Source organism: Ziziphus jujuba, chromosome 7 (genome assembly GCF_031755915.1).
Source record: "Ziziphus jujuba cultivar Dongzao chromosome 7, ASM3175591v1".
NCBI classification, from domain to species: Eukaryota; Viridiplantae; Streptophyta; class Magnoliopsida; order Rosales; family Rhamnaceae; genus Ziziphus; species Ziziphus jujuba.
In genome coordinates, this window is record NC_083385.1 from 12,912,730 (window position 1) to 12,937,882 (window position 25,153).

The window sequence follows — 25,153 nt, forward strand, 5'->3', positions numbered from 1 at the left end:
GGCCCAACCGGACAAGCGAGAGAAGGCTGTGGTGGTTGGGGGATCAATCTATGAATCTTATTCATCTGCTCAAGTGCCAGAATTTTCAACAGGGTGACATATAAAGTTGTTAGAAACTTAAAAATTGCCTCACTCCGGTAATGGTCTTCAGTTGTACCTAACAAAAATCAGCTGCAGTGCCGTGTGTGCGCTTTTTTTTTTTTTTTTTTTTTTAACTTTACCGAAAAGGAAAAGTCAAGCAACTCCCTCCCTTAACTATATGACATCATGTATCATAGAATATCAAATATCAAAACTCAGTACATATAGAATCGCGCCCAACAAGAAAAGAAAAGGATAAAAAAAATTAATAATAATGTAGAATGGTTTTAGTTTCAAATAATAAGAAAATAAAATATGTAAAAGCATTTTTATATCAAATATTAACACCAATGAGTACCATTGGATGACTAGTAAACCGATATTAACACAAGTTAATCCAACACCAACGCAAGATAAACAATGCAGTCTACACAATGTTTTTGATGGAATTTGTCAACTTCCAAATAAAAACAATCTCTTACAATCGCATTTTCACCATCAAACAAAGGCAGTAATTGACAATTACCAAAATACCAAAGAGTTTCTGCAATAAAGCTGTTTCAACATTAGACCAGGGGTGGGTATTGCTTGGCCTGCTGTCGAACTCTTTTCTTATATTCTGTAGCATCCTGCATAAAATCAAATACCAGAATATAAGCAAAAATGCATAAAAATCCTACCACATAATTGTCCTATGTCCAAGTCACTCAAAATAACAGCAAGACATCAAGGTTCAAAGCTGCCGATGCCAAATGAAGTTCAGATATTTTATGACACGCTAAAAGCTGAACTGTTTGTTCATTGGAGCACCATGTTATATGAAATCTCTACAAGAAATGCTGGACCACAGAAATTTCACTAGGAAAGCAGATATATAAAACCATTTCACCTAATCTACATTTAACTGTTAAAACAACAAGGTCCTCTCAACCAAAACACTTCAGAAATTTCAGAGGCAAATTACCTGAATGAAGAGGTGATAGCCTTCTGTCTGCGCAGGATCAGCAGGGTTTGGCTGATCTAGCAGGTCTTGTATACCCACAAGAATTTGCTTCACTGTTATTGCTGGTCTCCACCCCTACAACATCAAAAGTAGCTATAACCCAGGTCCTAATATTTTCAACTTCCTTCCATTGGTTAAAAGCAGCAGAAAGTACTTACACTATCCTCATTAAGAATTGATAGACAAACTGTCCCAGAGGGATAAACGTTTGGATGGAAGAAACCTTGTGGGAATTTACACTTTGGGGGCTTGCTTGGATAGTCCTCACTGAAATGAAGGGTAAGTGGAAAGTAACCACCCTCCCAGTCAGTCTGCAATATTAATAATAAAAAAAATCTATGACAGTTTGTAAATGGCCTTTGTAATGTTATCGACATTTTAAATTGACGAAAAGCAAAGACAGAAAATAATTGTATCCAACACCAAAGACAACATGAATGTTCATAAACCAACAAAAAAATATTTCCACAACATATCCTCAGAAGCTACTCCTAGAAATCTTCTTCCTAAAAATCCAGCAACCCCAACCACCATGAAGATGAACAATGAGCTTCAAGTTACTATTCACGCGACTGTTTACGAAACAACAGAAGTATGAACCTGAATCGGCCTCTAATGTCCATAATCCGCATTAGCATCCATTAGAAATATTCAACTGCTGTTTTTACTTGCCATCCACAATTTTACAATATGTTATTCCTACCAGTTCAGCTCTTTTTAACCCTCCAACTTTGAACCTGAAGAGCCATAAACTTGAATCTAACATTTTTCAGACTTAAACAGTAGTATTTCCACCTACTGACAGTGCTGTTCAACATATATAGAGAATCAAAGGTATATATAAAACAAATAAGGAAAGCGTAAGGCAAATAAATAATATTGGAATCAAAGCTTTAAAAATGGTAACAGAAACAAATTCTATCTAGAACAAGAAATTAAATTCAAGACAATTAGATAATTCTTTAAGAAAGTATCTATCTTAACTTATACACAATGAATTATAGCACCTCACCTACATACACAAAAGGTGCATCTTTTCTTAACTTGCAGATACCCTAAAAAGCATATTCAGTTAGTAGTTGCACAAGTACTTATACATATCCTACAATAGTACTTATACATATACTAGAATACATATCCTGTTAGTAGTTGCTAAGATACAAACAAATGTGCTTTTATGTCTCAATGATGGATGCTACCCCAACTTACTGCTTCGTATTTAAGTTTAGTACTCATAATTAATTCAACTTCAGTAATTACTTTGTTAGCTGCTATATATAATGCATATAAGTCTATGTTTGGAAGTAAGTCAAGACCAACTCCAACACCATATGTTGACAAATATTCTTGCTATGTACTTACCAACGAGAATATAAAACAAAATTCTAGTGCAAGTCCACCACAAAATGCATTTCTAAATATTTGAAATATTGATTTTTTAGACTTTCTCACTCAAAAAGAGGTAGAAAAGTTTGATACGTTAACCTGGAGGAAAACTTCCCGTGCTTTCCATCACTTCACATGATGTATCAAGACCTGCTGCATCAAACGTTTGCTTCTAGTGCACAACATAAATGTTAACCGAGAAAGACACAGGACAACACCGAGTACAAATAGATCCAATAAAATAGGACAAGTTGGGCCATTCAAAACATCTCTATCAGTAAGCGGGTACACAGCTAACATTTTGAACAACTAAATGAAAATAATCGTATGAGGAAACACTAAGTGAATCAATCTGATTACTTGCTCAGAGACATGTACATGTTCTCTAGTAGCCAAAGAGTATGCACAAAATTCAGTAGCAAAACTCACTCGACATCAAAAAAATACTCTCTTAGCACCATATGAAGTTTCTAGAATAGAATCTAGTATGCTGTATACCAAACACCAGGGCAATATGGAATGTAATAAATATCCTATAGACCAGGGCGAGCAATATAGGCAGCACAGCAATGAAAAACCAAAAAAGTAACTAATCATTGTCACAGCACAAACCAACGAACAATTCATTAAAAAAAGGTAAAGAAGAACCATATAGCAAAATTCAACCAGAGAAATTATGGGTTTTTTTTTATTTTACTTTTTGGCAATAAACATACATATACAAAATCATATACACAATCTATATGACAGATAGAGGGCTTACACCAGCCTTGCCAGGGATAGTGCAATGCCACACCATCAAATTGACCGTTCCATCAGGTAAAGTCTCTGGCTTCGCAACGAAACCCTACAATAGAATACAGAAAGTCAAACAGAATATCAACATAAATTGCAAGCAAAAAAACGAAGAAATTTAAAATTTTCAAACAAAGTAGGGACAAAATTAAAGGGAAAATTGTCAAAGAGCGATAGAGAAGGAGAAGATGTACGAACATGAGGATGGTTCTTACGCCAGGCTTTGCGCTCCTCTGCAAGACGACCACGAGCAATACCACCCGACATGGCTCCGGTTTTCTTTTCTCTCTCTCTCTCTCTCTTTAAAATCCTCTTCCTTTCTCGCTCTAAAAACTCTCTCGCTCTCGGTGGTTTTTTTATACAACAGCCGAGAGATCGCGCAAAAGCTCTTTTTCTTCTTCGTCTTCTTCTTCAGTTTCCGATTCTGCCCCTACTGAGTTCGAGTCTGAGTCTGAGAGACTTTTTTTTTATGGGAGTCCTCCGCTTAATTTCCAGGAATGTACGGTCCAGATGTAATCAAACACTAATGCGGAGCAGCTAATACGCCTATGACCGATTGTCCCTTTCTTGTGTTTTTTTTTTTTTTTTTTTGTTAAAAAAATTCCGAGTTGATAAATATTAAAAAAAAAAAAATTTCCGTCAAAAAAGTCAATGAATCTGCAAAAAAGAATTCGATTATTCTCGCGTGAGAACCACGCTACTGTTCTTTCCTTCACGTGACACACGCATGTCACAGTGAAATTGATGGATGCACATGACACTGCCAATCTTTTTTCTTTTTTCTTTTTTCTTTTTTCTTTTTCTTTTTTTTTTTTTTTTAAATGTTGCAGAAAAGTAAGAAAATGTTTTGTTTCTGAATGGGCCCTTTCCAATTTCACTAGACCCCATCCAATTGAAAGACTAGGTTCGAAGACCCACTTCTCCATTTAGCCCAATATTATTGGTTCTTCTGGATTGACAACCATTCGTCGATCTATAAGCCCACTATAAAATTTCAGCTCCTTTGGCCCAAAATCAGATAAAAGTCGATTAAACAATATTTAGATTGTATATTTTAGTAATAAAATTAAATAGTTAACAACGAAGACAGGGTGTTTGACAAAAGTAATGAGATGAAAGTTTGCATATTTTTGTGAAAGAACAGTATAATATTATTTATAAATTTATAATTAAAAAAATGACATAATGTATGTGAAAGGGGAAGAAAATGGGAATCGATTTGAAATACACACAAATACACCAATTGTTTTCAACTGATGGAAAATTTGAAATGAATATAGTAGTACAAAACAAATTCCTGAAATAAAAAAATGAGGAAGCGTTTTGGGTCTGTTCTTTGATGTATAGATAAAGCAAAATCTATCATGTTTAAGTTTTTTACTTTTTATTTTATTTATTTATTTTTTGGTGTTTCTTTGGCCATAATCATTTTAAGATTTTTGTTTTTTTCGGATAATCATGTTTTAAGATTTTTATTTTATTTTTGTGAATAATCATTTTTAAGATTTTTTTTTTTTTTTTTTTTTAGTGAATAATCATGTTTAAGATAGAAAAGGTACTTTATTGGGATTTGAAAGCAGACGAATTGTACGAACAGTGCGCATTGAACCTAAACAGCACCATTATTATATGGCTGTTCAGACCCACCAACCCAACAATTAGGTTCTTTTAGGGGCTCCTAATTTGTTTTAAGTTCTCTAGATTAATGTGATCTAGACCAATTATATCATAGTCAATATACAAAAATTATAGCTTTCAAAAGCAAAAACAAAACAAAAAAAAAGGCTTTCACTACCATAAATTGCATGTGGTTTGTCTATGACCAAGTACAATTAACAGTTTTTAAAGGATTAATTGATGCGTTCGGTAACGTGGTTTTTTTAGTTCTAGTTTTTTTTTTTTTTTCCACTTAATTGTGTATAATTTATTTTATGTCCAGTGTTAACTAATGGTAGTTAAAGTTTATAAAATGTGTAAATTAACTAGAAAATCAAGGGAAAAAAATCAAATTGAACACAATTTTAAATTGAATTTTTTTTCTTTTTTTCTTTTTCCTTCAATGTATAATTGTTTAAGATATGTAACAAATTATAATTATCATCAATTATAACAAATAATATTTTTATATAAATTATAAAATTTATACCTTCCATTTAATTATATTTGATCTATTAAAAAATATAAAAATATATATCGTGTAATTTTTATGCTTCGATGAAAATATAAATGTAAAAATTCTCTTTTTCTTCATTTTGCAAGCTTCAGACAATCTGACCATGAATAAATTAATATATTTTTTAAGCAGGCATATAAGAAATATTAGCTTAAAAACAAATCAAGAGATGGAAGTCCCTTTTACTTCGTGCCAACCATATATTTTACATATATATATATATATATATATTACCAAAATACTTCATAAGCAAAGGATCTTCCCATGTTATTAAAAAAAAAAAAATGATCTGTTATTAATCAAAGGGGTCTTCCTCAACTGAAGCTAGCATTTTAGTTTCTTTGGAAATAAGCCTGTGGCAATCATGTTGTATTCTTAAACAAAATCTAGAATTTGAATCCTTATGCTTCACAATAAAGATAAAAATAAAAACTAGCAATTCAAAGGACACCTGTATGGTAGGAACTTATAAACGCGCATTGTGGCACATGCATAAACTTGGAAAAAAGAACAAAGATAAAAGTTTGCACCAATGGCACTTAACAATCAAGGTCCAAGACAATACATGATTCCGAAACAAAATTATAGGGAAGAAAGATTCCAGGCATACTGGCTGGCTGTGCTGTTTGATTTGGAAAAACCTTTTATAGAGGTTTTTACCTTTTACAGCTATAAAGGTTGTACCCAAAGATCTATATGTGTGCAGTGTGCATATATATATATATATATATATATATATCTTTCTCTCCATGTCATAATCAAATGGTCACTATTCAATGCTCCCTGGCTAGCTAACTAGCTTCTGTAGTCTAAGAAGTCGTTAAAATAAAAATAATAGACAAGACTAGCAAGTTTCATATATAGCATATATGGCACTTTAACCTATTGGTTCTGGAAAAGCCACATAGAGAGAGTATAAGATATAGCGGTGAGATTGGAAAATTTTTGGAATCGGATCTAAAAGTCAAAAGGGGGGAGGGAGCATGTGGGGAAAATCGCACAGCGACATTAAACAACATTAAACAGAATGACTATAAAAAAGGAATAGATTGCAAAGAAACTCTCTCGTCCACAACTCATCAAATAAATGGCTCACGCCTCACATGTCAAAAAGCTTGAGGTTTATTAACTTGCAGGAATATAAATATAAATATAAATATAAATATATATATATATATAGAAATCATCTACACAACACCATGCAACCATTTATGTTGGATGCTTAATCTATTTATAAGCACGTATTAGCACTTATAGGCCATATGGCGCCCATCATGTATTCCAAGAGATAGTTTTTGTATACATGCATACAATTTTGGTATGTCGGAATCTATATATATATATATATATATATCCATAACTATTTTTTTTAAATTATTTCTCAGCTTATAAATTTATAATAATGGACATAATATAGATAAAAAAATTTATATACAACTTAATAAATAAATTTAAAGATTAAAAATCTAGATGGAAATGCAGTAATCTTATACACTTAGTTGATATTTTCTATTGTACATTGGAAAATAGTTTTCATAAAATCAATTTTACATATATCACAAAATGTCTCTCTTGTTTTGGCAAAACTTCATTATTTATTTATTTTGTTTGGTAAAGGGCTTAAACGCAAAAATTTATGGTCTGATGGATCAAATCTTTGTAATGTCGTTGAGGAATTGATCAGGTGCCACCATGAGCTGTCCCTTGTGGACACAATAACTGGCTTCTGACTAGTTTTCTTTTCCATGAGATTTCTTATTCATTCGTTTATCAAATTTATCCAATATAATATCGTTAGGCCAAAAACTGGACCATCTTCAATAATAAGCGGTAATCGATTAGGTTGAACCTTAATTTAGAACGCTTTTTATTATTATTATTATTATTATTTTTAATTCCTTCACACAGAGTTATCTTTCCAAGCAAAATATGTGCCGGCCGTTTGTTATCTCTACTAACTAAGAAGCAATCTATTATCTATTTATTTAAATAGAAATTGCTGGATGGTAAGATAATGGCCCTGCTGTTAAATTCATTTTTTAATAAGCAATCTTCGAGAAGGGTAATAAGGATTTTCAACAAAATGGCCATAAAATATATCGTTTGTTGCAAAACCAATAGTTGATTGTGACCTCTCACCCATATATTAAGATAAAAAAAAAAAAAAAAAAAAGAGCTGAAAAAAGTTGATTCATTTCTTTTCTCTCATTCAAACTCTTAATCTCCAAAAAATCCTTTAATCATGCTATTTTGGGACGATTAAGGTTGGTCCAATGAGTCGGTGGAGACCAAATATATATTTATTATAACAAAATGCAACATCTATATTTATATTATATGCAAAAAAAAAAAAATCAAATGTCTTTCACTAAAACTAACCAATTCAAATCAATTAATAATTGGTTTTTTTGTTCTTCTTTTTTTTTTTTTTAATTAATCATATAAGTAGGGTCCCCTATTGGGTTACTTGGCTCGCATCCATACTAACGGTCGAGTTAGGGGGGAGAATCCAATGGACGATGGGTTAGGTATAGAAAGTGAAACCTCATATGAAGTTGACATCTTTGTATTTTATGCTTCTTTCTCTGTTCAGTCTTCATTTCTTCAGGGGAAAGAAGATTTTCAGTAAGCCTTTCATAAGATTACATTTGTGTGGGGTACCGCTTGCTTGACTTGTATTTTACAGCAATCAAATCCTAAGCAATCCGTTTCAGCATAGAGCTAACAACATGTATAAATGGGACTCTGACATTATCATATAAAGTTAATATTTTACATTCATATTTCATTTTGATGAGTAATACTATCATGGACTCTAGTTTTATTTTCCTCGAAAAGAATATTGACCCTGCAACAAGTGGTTTGTCTCTACAAGAATAGTACAACACTAATTTCACTAAATATTACATTCTAATTGTTAAATAACATTATAACATGTTGATTGTAAAGGCTCAATTATAACCTTTTAAATTTGATAAATCTAATATATAGTATATACATATATGTATATATATATAATATATATAGACCTATAAATTTACATTAATCCTCGATTTCCATGCTCCTTTTCTTTTTTTCTCCATTCACTGATAAGGAAGTAGTTGACATTTTTCTTTTGAGAATTTAATTTAATTTTCTTTTTTTAAGGTGGAGGGACCAAGCAGTCCAAGTGCAATCTTTAATGTTTCATATCCATTCACAATCTTAAATATAAAGAAGATATAAAATAAAGATGGGAGAAACTAGGGAGGATGGCAAAGCTATGGTATTGGAAGTTTGGGACCATTTGCTGAGTAAACTATAAAGGGTTTTAAGTAGACTAGGGAGAGAGTCCATGTGAAGGGAGGGCCCTAAAACTGCTTCTTTGCTCATGCATTGTTTTATTGAGGCTTATCGCTTTCAGAATTGCTGCTTTAAACTCTCATTCATCGCTGCCCTAATATTTTAAGAACTTGTTATACATTTTCTCCCTTTAAGTACGTACTCTACTTTTGCTTTCCTGTAGTCGTTTCTTTTTGGGTTTTAAAAATCTGCGTATAAATTTATTAAGGTTGTACATATGTATCTTGGAGTTGAATATTTGCAATGCACTTCATTTGATGGATTTTTATTTATTTATTTTTAGTCAGTTGGTAAGACAAAAGGCCGTTTACACATACATCAATACTCCTGAACATAGATATGAAAAAGAACAAAGATTGAATGAATCTTAGAAGATACTTTTTTTTTTCTTTGATCATAATCTTGGAAGATACTTGCACTTGGAAAGCAGCTTATACTTGTAAATATACATGCTTCTAGGAATCTTTAATTTTAAGCTTAAGTTGCACTTTATTCTTACTTCATTCTTTATATATGTAAAATAAAAATCAACAATAGAATTTTAAACCTGCTTCTTGATATATACATCTACATAAAGATATCTTGATGATAAGATTATTGATATCAAAAATTTTTACGTCACAAGAATTTTTGTCGCATAGATATTTTTTATTTTTTATTTTTGTTACCACGTCATGTTATTTGGTTGACTAAACATTAATTTTTAGTTACAACCTGTTAACAAATACATATTTAGAAACAAATTTTGCTCTTAAGTGACCAAAAGGTACTTTTGGTTACACAATTGCAGTTAATTTATATGTAAAACATTTCAACCTTTTTGTCACAACAGGGTAGATTTTATCATTCCAATGGTCAGTAACCCAAAAGATATGATTTTTTTAAACTATTGGAAGCACTTGCATTGAAAAAAAAAAAAAAAAAAAAAAGGGAAAACCACGAATCCGTTATAAAGAGGAGCTTATTTTAATTTATTTTTCCTTTTTCCTTTTTGTTTTTCCTTCACTTCTCCCTTTACAGTGTATTTCCAACAAAAGCAAGTAGTTGACAGTTGGAAATACCTCGACAACAAGTGTATGGTTAGACGCTGAAGCTTCGCATAAAGAACAGAGGAAAAACCGAGGACAAAAATAAATAAATAAATAAAAATAAAATAAAGTAAGCAAAAGGAGCAGATGGAGAAGGTTGGACTAAGAGGGCAGTTTGGGAAAGATTGATAACGAAGTCTTCCACCAACAACACCAACACCACAGTATGGGGATTTGGGTCAGTAAGCTAGAGCAGTGAAGAAGAAGGAAAATGATAGTGCAATACTGCTACTGCTACTAGTAGAAGAACAGCTAGTTGTTGTTTTTTGTTGTTTTCGTTTTGGTCTGCCTTCTGGGTATTTTTCTTCTTTCTTTTTAAAACCACGCCTAAACCCCGCCTAATATACCCACTTTCCCATTTCTCCGAACACACCCTTTTTGATGTTACTTTTTCTCTCTTCTCTTTGCTTCATCATTTTCTTCATCCAAATCCCAGATGATCAGAGAATGAGACTAAGTTTCCAGGAAAAATAACATTTTTTTTTTTTTTCTGTTTACCAATCTCTATCTTCTTGTTTTTCTTTTGGGTATCTGTTTTGTATTTTTGATTAATGGAAGCATCAGAGAATTGTTGCGTCAAAGTTGCTGTTCACATTCGCCCGCTTATCGGCGATGAACGCCTCCAAGGTTGTAAGGAATGTGTTACTGTAACCAACGGAAAGCCGCAGGTACTATGCATTTATTTATTTATTTTTAACAAGAAAGTTCGATTCTTGCATTTGAAATTGTTGGGCTGCAAACTTTTTGATATCTCGCTTTTGTTTTTAAGCTAAAATTTAATGTTTTTAGTTTGTCATTTCATGTAGATTGAGTTATTTTTATTTATTTATTTATTTATTTTTTTTTTTGGGGGGGGGGGGGGGGGTGGTGGGTGGTGTTTGGGGTGATATAAACAATTGTTGGAATTTTAGTGCAATTGGGATTGCTTTCATCACAGTTGCATAAAAATGAAGCCTTTTTAGTATAGTTTGGCTTTTAACCTAATTTTATGTATTTGTTAACCACGTAATGTTAACACATAGGACTCATCCAATGGGGGAGAAATCAATATATGCTATGATGATGATAGAGAGAAAAAAAAGAAAGAAAAAAAAAAAAAAGGAGGTCTTAACCGTGATTTGTTTACTGTTTTTCATTTCATAAAAGTTATACAGGATATGCTGAGGAAATTTTCAAATTAAACTGTTATGGGGTATCTCTGTCTATGTTCTCAAGATTGTAATTTTTTTTGCTTATTGTTTTGGTTGCTTGAGAATATGATATTTATTAAATATGGTGTAGATACAAATTGGCACACATTCCTTTACATTTGACCATGTCTACGGAAGCAATGGAGCACCATCATCTTCCATGTTTGAAGAATGCATTGCTCCTCTTGTTGATGGTTTATTCCAAGGATACAATGCTACAGTTCTCGCTTATGGTCAGGTAGTATTTATCTTAATCTACTTGAATGTTGAACAAGATCTTGCAAGTAGTCTTCTTTTCTTTTGGAGGTTGACACAATACATGATGTAGACTGGGTCGGGGAAAACATATACCATGGGGACTGGTTCAAAGGATGGTTGCCAGAAAGGGCTGATTCCTCAAGTTATGAATGCACTGTTCAACAAGATTGAATTATTGAAGCATCAAACTGAATTCCATTTGCACGTTTCCTTCATTGAGGTACATTTATTTTTATTTATGTTACATCTGTCTACTTTGTGCACGGATCCCCTGAGCTATGTGCTTTAGAAAAGTTGGTTTGTTTCTGACTTGGTTCATGTTATAAGGCATTACTAGTTAAATTCCATCTAAGATGTAGAGCTTAACATATTTGTGATGCTATAACATAGAAACTTGAGAAGAAACCTTCTAGAAACTACTTTAATTCTTATGTTTCACTACAGTTATTGAATTTTCAAGTAGTGCAGTGGCTAGTATATCTATAGAAAGAAACTAATTGGAGTTTTTCATTTTGAAGATTCTGAAAGAAGAAGTAAGAGACTTGTTGGATTCTGTTTCTGTGAACAAAGTGGAGACTCCTAACGGACATGCTGGGAAGGTTACTACTCCAGGGAGGCAGCTAATACAAATTCGTGAAACTTCTAATGGAGCCATAACATTAGCAGGATCAACTGAAGTTTCTGTTAGTACATTACAAGAAATGGCTAGTTGCTTGGAGCAAGGGTCTTTAAGCAGAGCGACAGGAAGCACAAATATGAACAACCAGTCCAGGTAATTCTCCAAACTTGTCTTGGTTTCTTTAATTACTTCCCACTACATGATAGGTCATGTTGTTCATAAATAAAATGGAAACTAAGGCGTCGGTTTTTCTACCAATCATCATATTATAGATTTGTTATGCCAGTATTTGATGTTCCATTCTTATTTGGGAAATTCCTGTTTGTCATTGATTCTGGTTTTATTGGTTCACTTGCGATTTGGAAATTTAATGTAATTTATACCTTTCATATTTCAACGGTGTTTTTGAAGCTTGGTATTCATACTTATGTTAAATTTACATACTTCGTTTACTGAGTTAGTTTGATAAAATGTATTTTCTACCAATATTTTGTTCCAGTGAAGGTATAATGACTTGATAAAATCTGAATGCAAGGAAATGGTTTAATTTGTTATGTTATATATTAAAAGTTGGCTTTCATAATCTAATTTGATTTGATTCCGTTATCATTTTTGTACCAGTCGATCACATGCCATCTTCACAATCACATTAGAACAGATGCGAAAAATCAATTCAGTTTTTCCTGGGAATGACACTCTAGATGAGGATATGGGTGAAGAGTATTTTTGTGCAAAGCTCCATTTGGTAGATCTTGCTGGTTCTGAGAGAGCAAAAAGGACAGGCTCTGATGGTCTTCGTCTCAAAGAAGGTGAGTAAAATGGCTTATAGATATATTCAAGGATCAATTATTAGTGTCATTTCAATCGGCTCAGAAATGGAAATATTTGGTAATGTTTCAGGGTGTTTCAGAACACCTGCAAAACCGAAAAATTTTAGTTCTTTTCCATCACAACTTCCATCTATGCTATTTTCTCTAGAATAATGGAATTTCTAAGTTTAATTTTATGAACAGGTATACATATTAATAGGGGACTTCTTGCTCTTGGTAATGTCATCAGTGCCTTGGGTGATGAGAAAAAACGAAAAGAGGGTCTTCATGTCCCTTATCGAGATAGTAAACTCACTCGACTCTTGCAGGTTAGATTATGATGGTAAATTCTTCATGTTAAATAGAGTTTTGTGAGAAATGTAAATTTTACTTCTGAATTTCATAGACATTAGCTTATATCAACTTATACCTAATTTAAATCAAAGTAGATCTACATTGTGTTTGCTCTTGAAACTGATGAAGAACGTTAAGACTTGTACAGGAGTTGGATGCGATCATGAGAAAAACTTATTTTTAGATCAAACATATTATTATAGCTTCTATCTGACTAATAGACAGCTTGATGATTAACTTCCTGCAAAAGCTAAGTTATATATTTTGTTCATTAATGAATTGATCTTAACTTATCTTTCTTTCTTGTGTTCTGATCTGGATCCACTTGTGCTACGTTGCAGGATTCACTTGGTGGGAACAGCAAGACTGTTATGATAGGTAACCTTTTTACTTTGTAGTTTATAAGCGCTTTGTCAGATGACACTAATTACTTAGTTTAAACATAAGTACACCTGTTCTCTTATATGGTGCAAAATTTGTTGCTTTTGTAGCTTGCATCAGTCCTGCTGATATCAATGCTGAGGAAAGTCTTAACACTCTTAAATATGCAAATCGGGCTCGCAATATCCAGAATAAGCCTGTCGTAAGTTTTTCAGATGTCTTTTGTCACTATTAGTTTTCAAAAATTTTACTCACAGATGTTAAAAAGGTTCATGATTCAATGCATTTAGTTTCAATTTCAAATACATTTGGGCAGGATGAAGATGCTTGTTTTTTTGCTATAGGTTAATAGAGATTTGATATCCAATGAGATGCAACTGATGCGACAGCAGCTAAAATACTTACAAGCAGAGCTATGTGCTCGTGGAGGAGTATCTCCATCGGATGAAGTGCAAGTATTTGCCTTAAACTGTCTTCTGCTGGAACTTAAATCTTTTTGGCATTGTTGTCATGATGTTAACTTGAATTTCGTTGTTGTTATAATTGTGATTGCATAGTTTCTTAAGGAAAGAATTGCTTGTCTTGAGGCAACCAATGAGGACCTTTCTCGAGAACTTCATGAATATCGCAGCAGATGCGCTATAGTGGAGCAGTTTGAATCAGATACTCAAGTATGTCAACTAAACTTGAAAAATTTTCATCTTATATACATACATAAATACTAATATAAAATGATCAGTATTTTCCTTTTTCAACTCTAAAACATTAATGCACTTTGGTAATTGTATTCCTTTTGTAACTTGATATTATGTCATTGTCTTTTCATTTATCAGGAAGGCCTTGTTTGTTTTAGAAAAGTTGATGGACTTAAGAGGGGTTTTCATAGCGTGGATTCACCTGATTATCGGGTGGTTGAAACTGTGTCAGGTAAGTATTGATTTATTCTGTTATCTATTTATACCACTTAGGAAAATGATGTTAACCAAGGTGAACAAGCTTTAATGTACTTGCCTGTATATTTAGAGAGGATGGCCGTTTTCTTTTAAAGTCTTTCAGTAAGTATTCATCATCACCGTTTTCACCATCATTTGAGTTTGGGGTGAGAGGCAGATTTGAAGTCTTGTCTTGGTGTGTGTAGGGTTAGTTAAAAGGGTGGCTTAGGGGAACACCAACATGTGTTGTAACTTGTAGGGCCTATCTACTTTTGGCTTATGTACTTAGATAACTGTTGTTTAGCTTCCTGATCTAGTCCTTAACATTTTTTTATATGAATTCCAAACTTTGCAGCGGAAGATTCCAGAGAAATTGATGAAGCAGCAAAAGAGTGGGAGCATGAAGTTTTGCAGAGTACTATGGATAAGGAGTTAAATGAGTTAAACAAACGTTTAGAGCAGAAGGAGGTATGAGTTTGGAATTGATGTTTACTAATAGTAGGCCTTAACTTCAAAGAAAATATAACTCAATTTTTTTTATTTAACTTCACCGCAAATTTCATATATTGTGAGTCTGTGTAAATAACTGCAAAGCATGATGGCATGGGCAAGGAATTCCTGATTGTTTCATGCTTTATTCTGCATTGCTTTTTTCTCTTTGACTAGAAGCTAAGAAAGAGGGTTATGGATGCAGTGTTAACTATGTGAGGATGACTTTGATACTGAATAACTGTTGCTAGCATTTTTGAGGCACTTAGCCAGTTATGTTATAACTCTTTTTATTGTGAAATAATCAATATGTGAAACTTTTAGCATAATGCCAAATATGTTTTTCCTATACTATAATAATCTTATTTGCAATTCAACAAATTGCAAGTAATTGTTTTGGTACTTGTATATAACCAATGAACAAACTATATTTTTTTGGCTTCTTATTAACTTTCGAATTTCCTTTACTGGTTTCTGTTGTTTCATTTTTTTTTTTTTTTCCTTGTATTGTGAAAAAATCACCACTGTGGAGATCTACTGGTGATCTGTCATATGGCCAGGAGACACCAATGCCCTGTCAGTTAATATAAGTTGCCATGTAAAGTTGTTTTAGAATTCCACAATACCTTTTCACACTTGTGCATCTCTTAAACTGTGTTGAGATTTCAGCATTAACATGAACTGGTGGCTTGTTTATGTTCTGATAAAACTTCATTGATCTTTATGAAATTTGTTATCATTTACAAATTAAAGGTTGTGGTTGAAATGCAATGTAAACCATCTAAATAAGGGGTTTCACTTTTTTTCCAGTCTGAGATGAGACTCTTTGGAGGGGTTGACACTGAAACACTCAAACAGCATTTTGGCAAGAAAATTTTGGAACTTGAGGAAGAGAAAAGAATAGTTCAGGTTCAATTGAAGATTGTTCAATTTTTAGTATCTAATGTATGCTTGCTTTTATGTTTATGGCTGATATCCATTAACTACAGCAAGAGAGGGACCGTTTGTTGGTTGAAGTTGAAAGTCTTTCTGCTAATTCTGATGGACAGTCGCAGAAAGTGCGCGATATTCATTCACAAAAATTAAAATCTCTTGAATCCCAGGTGACCTTTTTGAAATATAAAATATCATTATGTTAAAAAATGGGTAATGAGGATTGAATGTTAAAAGTATTTTTATCATGAACATCAGATTTTAGATCTTAAGAAGAAGCGAGAAAGCCAGGTGCAACTTTCAAAGGAAAAGCAAAAAAGTGATGAAGCAGCCAAGCGGCTCCAAGCTGAAATTCAGTATATTAAGGCTCAAAAGGTTTGTGTTCATTTGGCTCTTGACCAAGTTTAATGTACAACGAACTGTATAAATCCTCTAATGTTTGGGGTCTGTCTTAGTGGTTTGTTCTCCACTTTGCAGGTTCAATTGCAGCACAGAATAAAGCAAGAGGCTGAACAATTTCGACAATGGAAGGCCTCTCGTGAAAAGGAATTGCTGCAGGTGCTTTAGTTTCCATCTTTAGAAAATTTGGTTATCTCTAATACCTTTAAGTTTTCAAAAGTAGTATATCAGGTATTCCACTATTTAAAATATAAGCCTGTTCTATATAAAATTTTTAAACGTCAAGTTTTGCTTTTGATATGGACATTTTGTCGTATTGGCTACAGTAACGGTTTTTAGTCTTATTTGATGTTTCAAAAAGTTCTCAGGCATTTAAAATTTGTTTCATAAACTTGGGTCTTTTATTAAGGAATTTTCATTTTCTGAAATTTGGTTCATGAATGATGTCCTGTAGCATGATCTTATATCTTTTTCCTAGTATACTATTTCTCCTTCAATTCTATGATGGGTATAATATCAGTTTAATTTTCATGCTTGGAAGAATTTCCATTCTTGCTGCTTTATGTTTGTCATTGGTTCTGGTTATGTTTTCTTGAGCAGCTAAAGAAGGAGGGAAGGAAAAATGAGTATGAACGGCATAAACTTGAATCTCTGAATCAGCGCCAAAAGATGGTAAATTCATTTTGTTATTAATTTATAAGTTTTAAGCCTCTAATGCCCCCTAGCTCACATACACCCAAACACACGCATGCTCACACTCAGGCATAGCTAGCCTGTTACATGTGCTTAGTTAGTCAATATTAAAGAATGCTGTATGAAGTTTGAAAAAAGTGAGGCTGAAGTTTGTTTTTGCATGCTTATTTAGGAAGTTGGTTGGCTTTTAAAATGATATAGGACATTGGGTGGTTAGTCTTTGCTCAATTGGTTTTATAGAGTTTGAGCAGAGATACATCATACATGTTATGTACAGTTAAAATTATGCTTTCATTTTGCTCATATATGTCTGTGAATCATTTGAATCATTTTTTCAGGTTCTTCAGAGAAAGACAGAAGAGGCAGCACTTGCTACCAAACGGCTGAAGGCATTGTTGGAAGCCCGCAAGTCCTCTGTACGTGACAGCTCAGGTAGATAATTTTCTCGTAGTTATTCTTCTTTAGATTTTCTGATGTCTTAAGTTGGCATTGTCTCTTTCAGTTAATTTCAGTGGACATGCTACAGCTGGCCAGGTAAAGATCTATATTTCATTTTCTCTTTTTTCTTCTTTTTTTCTTTCCTTCCTGAGAGTGCAAGTTATATATTTAGAGCTAGTAGATCTGCCAAAACCCAGCAACCTGTTTATAGATTGGTTGGGTATGACTTTGTCATGATGAAATTAATGTCAGCAACCAGATAAGGATTCTAACTACAATACAATTATCTGCATTTTATAAATAACTCTGAAAGTTTTAATATGAGTTTTACCATCTCCAGAGCAATGAAAAGTCTTTACAAAAGTGGCTTGATCATGAGGTAGAAGTCATGGTGAATATACATGAAGTTCGTTTTGAATATGAGAGGCAAAAGCAAGTGTACGTATTTGATATTTTTGGTGATATATATTACACGATTCTTCAAAAATGCTTGGATTGCATATTGATTAATATTATTATTTAGACGCGCTGCATTGGCAAAAGAGCTTGCGGTATTGAAACAGGTAGATCAGTTTTCTTTGGAAGGAGAGAGTCCCCCAAGAGGAAAGAATGGACATTCCAGGTACAAAATTATGCTATTGTTTCCTAGTATGTTCCGTACATGCATAAAATCGGACGTATATACATATACACATATTTACATATATGAACAGTATTTTTTATCATGAATTCTACTATTAATGCAATATCGTGTTCTTACATGTCTATGTTTCCAACCAAGTAGAGTATTATCCATGTCACCGGATGCAAGAATGGCAAGAATAGGCTCTCTTGAGAACATGCTGAACATGTCTTCGAATGCACTCATGGCAATGGCTTCACAGCTTTCAGAGGCAGAAGAAAGAGAACGTTCTTTAGCTGGCCGTGGACGTTGGAACCAGTTGCGTTCAATGGGAGATGCTAAGAATTTGCTCCAACACATGTTTAATACCACTGTAGAAGCAAGGTAAATAAAAACCAAGAAAAAACCTGATCAATTATCTCCAAGACTCCTTTGCATACTTAAGGATGACTTTATTGGCTTTATTTTCAGTTTGATTCAGTTAATAGTAGAAAATAGCTATAGCAATAGATGCAAAGATGCGTCATTATGTATTTTTTTTTTTTTTTTTTTTAAGTTTAGTGATAGTACCTATGTGTCAACAGGTGCCATTTGTGGGAGAAGAACATGGAAATTAAGGATATGAAAGATCAAGTAAATGAGCTTATCACCCTTCTTCGAAAAAGTGAAGCTCAGAGAAAAGAACTTGTGAGGGATCAAAAAGCAAGGGAGCAAGCTGTGGCCATTGCCTTGGGAACGTCACCTTCAGTAAGTCCACCTTTTCAACATTTCAAAGGTTTATTAGGTTTCTGATTCTAAGATTGCACAATCATTTGAAAGCTTATGTAGTATACCAATATTGAAATTTACAAGTGTTTTTATGTCCGATTTAAGTACGATATCATAAATTCAGATGTAATTTTGTTATCTGAAATATCCTTTGTCTAGCTTAGCTTTTTGAGGCTATACAAACTCATATAGACATCATTAGAATTACCAACGAAATTAAACTTTGAAAACTGTTTGAATAGGGGAATTCTCGCACGTCGCTAAAACACTTTGCAGATGATACAAGTGGTCCCTTGTCTCCAGTGTCAGTTCCGGTACCAAAGCAGCTGAAATTCACACCTGGGATTGTTAATGGGTCGGTTAGGGAGTCAGAAACATTTCTAAACCAGACGCAGAAGGTAATAATACCTTTGCTTCTTTGTGTCCTTGTAACTGAAAACCTTCCTGTTCAAGTAAGAAAGCAGATATTATTGTGGGTACAGATGGTGCCAATTGGACAATTATCAATGAAGAAACTAGCAGCTGTAAGCCAGGCTGGGAAACTTTGGAGGTGGAAAAGAAGTCACCACCAGTGGTTGCTGCAGTTCAAATGGAAGTGGCAAAAGCCATGGAGACTCTCAGAATGGATCAAGCACAGTGATGAGACAATAATTAGATCAAGGCCTCGCCTGCAGGCTTCGATTGATGTCATATGATAACAACTCATGATGCACCAGCAATCTTTTTGTTGTACATACAGAGTACAGCCATTTAGGACCCACCATAGGTTTTGATAAAAAACAAAGAACAAAAAATTGCAGGTAAATTATACTCCTGTTGGTTTTGATATTTGCTAAATTTTGTATGAAAAAAAAAAAAAAAAAAATCATAAAAATGGAATTCAATAGGAGTTATCTGTAAATTTTTTATAAACAAGGTGTATCTGCAAAATTTTGCGAAACAAATGGAAAGTTAATGTTATTTGCCTAATATTTGCCAAACTGAGTGTCAATCATTTGTGTCCCTCTGTATGTATTAGCGTGCTGAATTTAAACCCTCTCTTCCCTGCACCTTGTGAACAGTATAAGCGGATCTTTAGAGAGTCGAACATTTTAGTAACTCTTAGGATAATGAACTTTATTTGTGGAGGTAGGAAAAAAAATTTTTTAAAAAAAAAGGGGCCTTTTAATTAAATATTATTAATTAGTGTACTCTTTTTCTATTTTGGACCAAAAAGAATAAAACATTTTCGGTTTGAATAATGTTCGTTATTGCTTATATACTCATCTTTTTTCCTTTTTTTTTTTTTTCTTTCCCATGTTAATCAAGAGGTTTTTTAAAAAAAAGATAAAAAATAAAGAATAAAAAAAAAAAGTATCTGAACTGGAGATAATCAAGAGGGTTTGCATAGTAATATCTTGGATGCTAATGAAGTCGTATATCAATTAAAATTTGAAAGCTATGATGCCTCTCAGGTGTTGATGAAATCTGAATCCATAATTCTGACACATGTCCTGAAAAAAGACATCAAGTAGAAAACAGGTTATCATGTCACCCACCACTGAAGCCCTTTTAACACCACCTTGTAGTGCACCAAATCCATGGCAATCATGTTGTGGCGGTCCCTTCTCTACCAACATTGTTTTCTAGACCATTGCAAACCGCCAACATCCTTGTTTCTGTCAATATTTTCTTATGAATAAATTTTATTTAATTTCCTATATTTTCCAAGAGAAAATTATTAGAAAAAGAAAAAAAAAATTCATTAAAAAAGGCCTTTATAAATCATTATGCATCCACCATTAAAAGTATTACATTTGGTTTTTTTGGTTGGTTGGTCGTGTAACACTAATGAATCACATAAAAGTTCTCAAAAGGCTCGTGGTAAACAAGCTGTTTAGAACTTTAGCCCCATCCATGAATTTCCAATCAAAAGCTTTTCACTTTGGAATACCTACCAAGATATACAATTTTCACACCCTCCCACCACGGTTGTCATTTTTTTTTTTTTTTTTTCTTTTTCTATGAATCCAAACAGTAAAATTTCAGAAACTCTTGTCATCCCTTGTCACACTCTCTTTTATCTCATGTATCATCTTTAAAACTTGCCACATCGCTGGCCTCTGTTCTGGAGATGTTAAACCACAAATACTAGCAACCTCGGTAAGCATCCCGAGTTGATTATCTTCCCCAGCATCATCTTCCCTCATTGCTCTGACCCAATTTGGTACCTCTGTGGGCACAAGAAACGGATGTTGTGATGGATGTTTACCAGTCAAAAGCTCTAGTAAGAGGATACCAAAGGAATAAACGTCGGACTTGGATGTGGCACGTCGACTGGATTTTCGGGTCTCCGGTGCTTTGTAGCCTGCAGAATCAGGATCATCGTTGGCAGAGGAGTCTGCTAGGATAGCAAGGCCAAAGTCTGTGAGACAGGCCTCAAAATCTGCTCCGAGGAGAACATTGGAGGATTTCAGATTGCCATGGATTAACCGAGATGCTTGGTGAATATATGCAAGGCCTTGAGCCACATCTTCAGCTATCTTGAGGCATGAAGTCCAGTGAAGTGGCTTTGCTCTAGCTGACCTTGAACCTATGTTCAAACAACAATCATAGCTTTTGTCAATAACAACAATCAATAATCAAACACCACATTCGCCAGTTGTTAAACAACTATCAAACAATCAATAATCTGTAAATAACAATTAGGAATTAATGACACGTAAACGGCTCAATTACTTTCCATTTCTACTAGTGAAAACAATAAAAAGATACTCCAAATAGAAAACCTTCAACATAATTTTTCTTTTTCCTTTAAATACAACACTAGTCTATTATAAAAAATACCACAATAAAATTTTATAATTGGGTATACAGAGAATAAATAAATTTGACAAATTTGTATTATTAGGTTGGAAAAGTTTTAAAAAAAATAAATAAATTTTTATCCCTATAAGCTTGTGCTAAATGATACTCTACTATATTACCAACCACAATTTGCCAAAAACATTTTATATCATGCAAACAAGGGAAAGAAATAACAGGGTATTCTTCTTGTGCTTCGACTAGAAATTCCAACTAAGAAAAAGACATTTTTAACCGGTTTACCGTGTTATCCGAAAAAACAAAAAAGAAAAAAGAAAAAGCATACGATGGTCCCCATGATTGTCAGTATTCGAACAAAGATGTTAGAAATTGAAAACTGAGGAAAAAGTCACTGCAAACCTACAGCACAAGAGAACCAATAGTATTCCAACACGTCAGCAAAAGGAAACGGGACTCAAATCCTTATGACTGCTGAGCGGTGCGTGTATTTCAAATCAAACGACTATTCCAATAAAAGAGGCAACAACGAATCAGAGTCCCTGACTCAGGGCCAAACCAGGAACCTCCACCGAGTTGAAAATTGAACTCAGAAAAACCAAAACCATAAGTAATTGACTTTTTTGAGCTAAGCTCTCGACTTACCATGAATGAGGTTGTAGAGACTCCCATTGGGTTGGTACTCGTAGATGACGAGCCTCTCTCCCTTAGCCTGAAAATAAGCTCTGAGCTGAACCAAATTTGGGTGTCGAAGCCCACCCATGGCCTCCATATGCCGCTCGAAAGCTTCGCTGCTTGTAACCGCAGTCTTACCGGCGTCAAGCCTCTTCACCGTCACGATCAGCTGGTTATCCAGCACGGCTTTGTACGTCGTCCCAATCGAACCCCTTCCAAGCAACTCCGCCGACGCCCTCATTAGCTGCTCCAAGCTATACAGCTGAGCTTCCCCGAAACAGAACACCAAATTCCCACTTCTCTGAGCTCGCTGCACCACTTCGATCGTTTTCGGCTTCGATATTACCAGTTCATTATCTTCCCGAACTTCGGTTTTGGATGTTGAAATAGTGGGATAAGTTGGATAAGTCGGATAAGTATCTACGACGTCGTCTGTGGTCGACATTGCTGGTTTCGAGGGACTTTTGGAGGAGGTTCGGTTGGTTCTGGAAATTGCCAAGAGACACAACAGAGCCGTAACCATTATGGAGACCCCAATTGAAACCCCGAGAATCAAACCGGTCTTCTTGTGCTTCTTCGAACTTGGCGGAGATACAATCAAACCTTGCGATGCGCTCTGTACAAGGGGTTGAGACGTGGGACTGGTTGTGTTTGGTGAATCGAAGAATGGGGTTCGCGAACTGCATGCTTTATCGAGAATCTCACCGCAAAGACCAGAATTCCACAAGAAAGAATTGGTACCGAACCGGGACAGAGTCGGCGTTGCCGGAATCGGACCGGTCAAGTTGTTTCCGGAAACATTGAAGATTAAAAGGAAAGACTGATTAAACGGCGGAAGAGTACCATTGAACCGGTTCGATTCCAGCCTCAAAGAGTTAAGCCGGTCCAAATAAGTTAGTCCAACCGGAATCGGACCGCTAAAGTTATCGTAAGAAAGGTCAAGGGTCCGAAGCCGATGGAGAAATAGGATCGAAGGCGGGAAAGCTCCATAGAAGAAGTTACGGCCAAGAAAAAGCGATTTAAGGTTGAAAAGACCGGAGAGATCAGGAACGGGACCAGAAAGCGAGTTGTTATTCAAACTCAGAACTCGGAGTTGGTCGAGACGAGTCAAGGTATCAGGAGGGAAAACGCCACGGAGGCCAAAGTCTTGGAGGGCAAGACGGACAACTCGTCCCTGAGCGCATTTCACGCCTTGCCATTGACAGTAATCGAAGCGCTCGTTGAGCGCGTAAAGGAGCTTGTTGTCGAGGTCGGCTTTGGACTTGAAGGAGAGAAGAGAAACGGCATCGGAGGGAAGGAAAACGTTGGAAGTCGGTGGAAACGACGTCGTCAGTGAAGGGAAAGCGACGGCGTCGGTGAGAGATAGTAAGAGAGGAAGGAAGAGAAGAGAACGTGGTAAGCCTAAGTGCATTGTGCAGTAGTGGAAGTGTTTGTCATTCTCTTTCTTTTCTTATTTTTTGGGTCGCAAAAACACAGAGAGATTGAGAGAGAGAGAGAGAGAGAGAGAGTGAGTGAGTGGAGAGAGTGACTCAAGTGAGAGTGAGAAAAGTATGAGAAATTTTTTGAGAGTTTCTTTTTTTTTGTTGTGTTTTGCGGAGCAGCTGGCGATTAACTCAGATTCACGTGAAAGTGGGGAATGGCGACTAGAAGAAATTGTTGGCAACTGTTTTCTGCTTCTCTCTTCATCCCCACCATTACCTTTTCGCGCGTGTTTTAAAACTTCCTTCTTCTTTTTTTTAATTTATTATTTATACATTCTTTTTTAGTTTTATTTATTGGTTATGCGATTAGCAATAAAGGACGTATTTATTTAATTAATCAGTTTGAGTAATTAGCTTTTGATTATTTATTGGTGGAAGGGAGATTAGATTGCGTCATCACACGCGACGTAAAAGTGCGTAACTCTCTCATGTCGTAATAACAACGAATCTCGATGCATTTATTGAAGAATTCGCTTTGACTTGTGAAGTTGGAGGGCCTTTTATTGGTCAAACTATTTTTGTTAACGTTGATGGCGCTTCTGCGTTCTTTTGTCACGTCCTCTTTGCCCTTTTTTCCTCTACTTTATCATTTTCATTTTATTCTTTTTTTTTTTTTTTAATTTTTCAAATTCAAATCTTGTCCTCCTACTCAATTAGCACAAGTTTCTCTTTGTTCCATTGATTAAACTCTCTTGTTTCTTAAGGGAATAAAAATAGAGAGAGAGAGAGAGAGAGAGAGAAATGGTGAGTTTGAAGCTTAACTTGAGGTTGGCAAAAAAATAAACTTGAAAATTGGCAATTTGGACCCACGAGGGCAAGCATGTTTCCAATATAGTTCGAGTGGAATCGTCAAAATTCTTGGAAGTAGTAGGCAGCTTTGCTGGATGAGTATGAGTTGCATTATTGATACAGCACCTTCTTTTTTTTCTTTTTTATAGGCCTCCTCATAATTTTAGAGGCCATGAAAAAAAAAATTTAATTGATGTGAGACTTTAAGTGCACTTCAAGCCATATTTCAATTCAGCTTTCATTAGAGAGAAGACAAAATTAACACCATATGAATGGGTCACTACGAGTATACAGTTCAAGCAATCAAATTACACTTTTTGTTGTCAAACAATTATTTTATTTTAAAGGAAAAAAAAAAAGAAAAAGCAAATAAAGTCTAAGAAAAATTTTCCATCTTCACAATTATATACCACGTTAACATTAATAATAAACTAATAATTACTAAGAACTTAATCATAACAATTTAACTTCTTCCACATAACAATTATATCACGTTATGGCACTAGAATACAATAATAATCAAGATATACGTAATCATTTCAAAGATATTATAAAGTCTTACAAAATAATTTTTACTTCATTATACTGTTTCGAACAACTAATTTTCAGTCGATAAAAATTTTCATCAAGGGATGATTAATTACCTCATCTAT

The 25,153-nt window shown here is 34.3% G+C and overlaps 3 protein-coding genes across 3 annotated transcripts; 1 reads left to right on the forward strand and 2 right to left on the reverse strand.

Annotated features, from left to right (window-relative positions):
* Window positions 1-382: 382 nt before the first annotated feature.
* On the reverse strand, window positions 383-3,774 carry LOC125423857 (SUMO-conjugating enzyme SCE1). The gene is made up of 5 exons (XM_016034796.4): window positions 3,464-3,774; window positions 3,234-3,317; window positions 1,243-1,395; window positions 1,046-1,159; window positions 383-710 (listed from the first exon to the last, which is right to left on the reverse strand). Exons 1-5 carry the CDS (start codon window positions 3,530-3,532, stop codon window positions 648-650), a joined length of 483 nt encoding a protein of 160 aa, XP_015890282.1. The 5' UTR covers window positions 3,533-3,774; the 3' UTR covers window positions 383-647.
* Window positions 3,775-9,800: 6,026 nt separating this feature from the next.
* Window positions 9,801-19,733, forward strand: LOC107424905 (kinesin-like protein KIN-4A). The gene is made up of 25 exons (XM_048479499.2): window positions 9,801-10,536; window positions 11,150-11,296; window positions 11,387-11,536; window positions 11,835-12,088; window positions 12,557-12,744; window positions 12,949-13,073; window positions 13,440-13,476; window positions 13,590-13,681; window positions 13,824-13,934; window positions 14,037-14,150; window positions 14,313-14,406; window positions 14,767-14,879; window positions 15,711-15,809; window positions 15,890-16,003; window positions 16,092-16,208; window positions 16,311-16,391; window positions 16,833-16,904; window positions 17,264-17,357; window positions 17,428-17,459; window positions 17,704-17,801; window positions 17,887-17,985; window positions 18,148-18,369; window positions 18,570-18,732; window positions 18,996-19,151; window positions 19,236-19,733. Exons 1-25 carry the CDS (start codon window positions 10,420-10,422, stop codon window positions 19,446-19,448), a joined length of 3,102 nt encoding a protein of 1,033 aa, XP_048335456.1. The 5' UTR covers window positions 9,801-10,419; the 3' UTR covers window positions 19,449-19,733.
* Window positions 19,734-20,487: 754 nt separating this feature from the next.
* Window positions 20,488-24,023, reverse strand: LOC107407010 (probable inactive receptor kinase At5g67200). The gene is made up of 2 exons (XM_016014225.4): window positions 22,201-24,023; window positions 20,488-21,325 (listed from the first exon to the last, which is right to left on the reverse strand). The coding sequence occupies exons 1-2, from the start codon at window positions 23,639-23,641 to the stop codon at window positions 20,778-20,780; spliced, it is 1,989 nt and encodes a 662-aa protein (XP_015869711.2). The 5' UTR covers window positions 23,642-24,023; the 3' UTR covers window positions 20,488-20,777.
* Between the last annotated feature and the right edge of the window lie 1,130 nt (window positions 24,024-25,153).

Coding starts and splice junctions, on each gene's coding strand:
- LOC107424905 (XM_048479499.2), top strand. CDS start 10,420: ATGGAAGCATCAGAGAATTGTTGCGTCAAAGTTGCTGTTCACATTCGC. Junction 13,682..13,823: donor ATATCCAGAATAAGCCTGTC/GTAAGTTTTTCA, acceptor TTTTTGCTATAG/GTTAATAGAGATTTGATATC. Junction 14,880..15,710: donor AACGTTTAGAGCAGAAGGAG/GTATGAGTTTGG, acceptor CTTTTTTTCCAG/TCTGAGATGAGACTCTTTGG.
- LOC125423857 (XM_016034796.4), bottom strand. CDS start 3,532: ATGTCGGGTGGTATTGCTCGTGGTCGTCTTGCAGAGGAGCGCAAAGCC. Junction 3,318..3,463: donor GGCGTAAGAACCATCCTCAT/GTTCGTACATCT, acceptor ATTCTATTGTAG/GGTTTCGTTGCGAAGCCAGA. Junction 711..1,045: donor GCTATCACCTCTTCATTCAG/GTAATTTGCCTC, acceptor GATTTTATGCAG/GATGCTACAGAATATAAGAA.
- LOC107407010 (XM_016014225.4), bottom strand. CDS start 23,641: ATGCACTTAGGCTTACCACGTTCTCTTCTCTTCCTTCCTCTCTTACTA. Junction 21,326..22,200: donor TCTCTACAACCTCATTCATG/GTAAGTCGAGAG, acceptor GTTTGAACATAG/GTTCAAGGTCAGCTAGAGCA.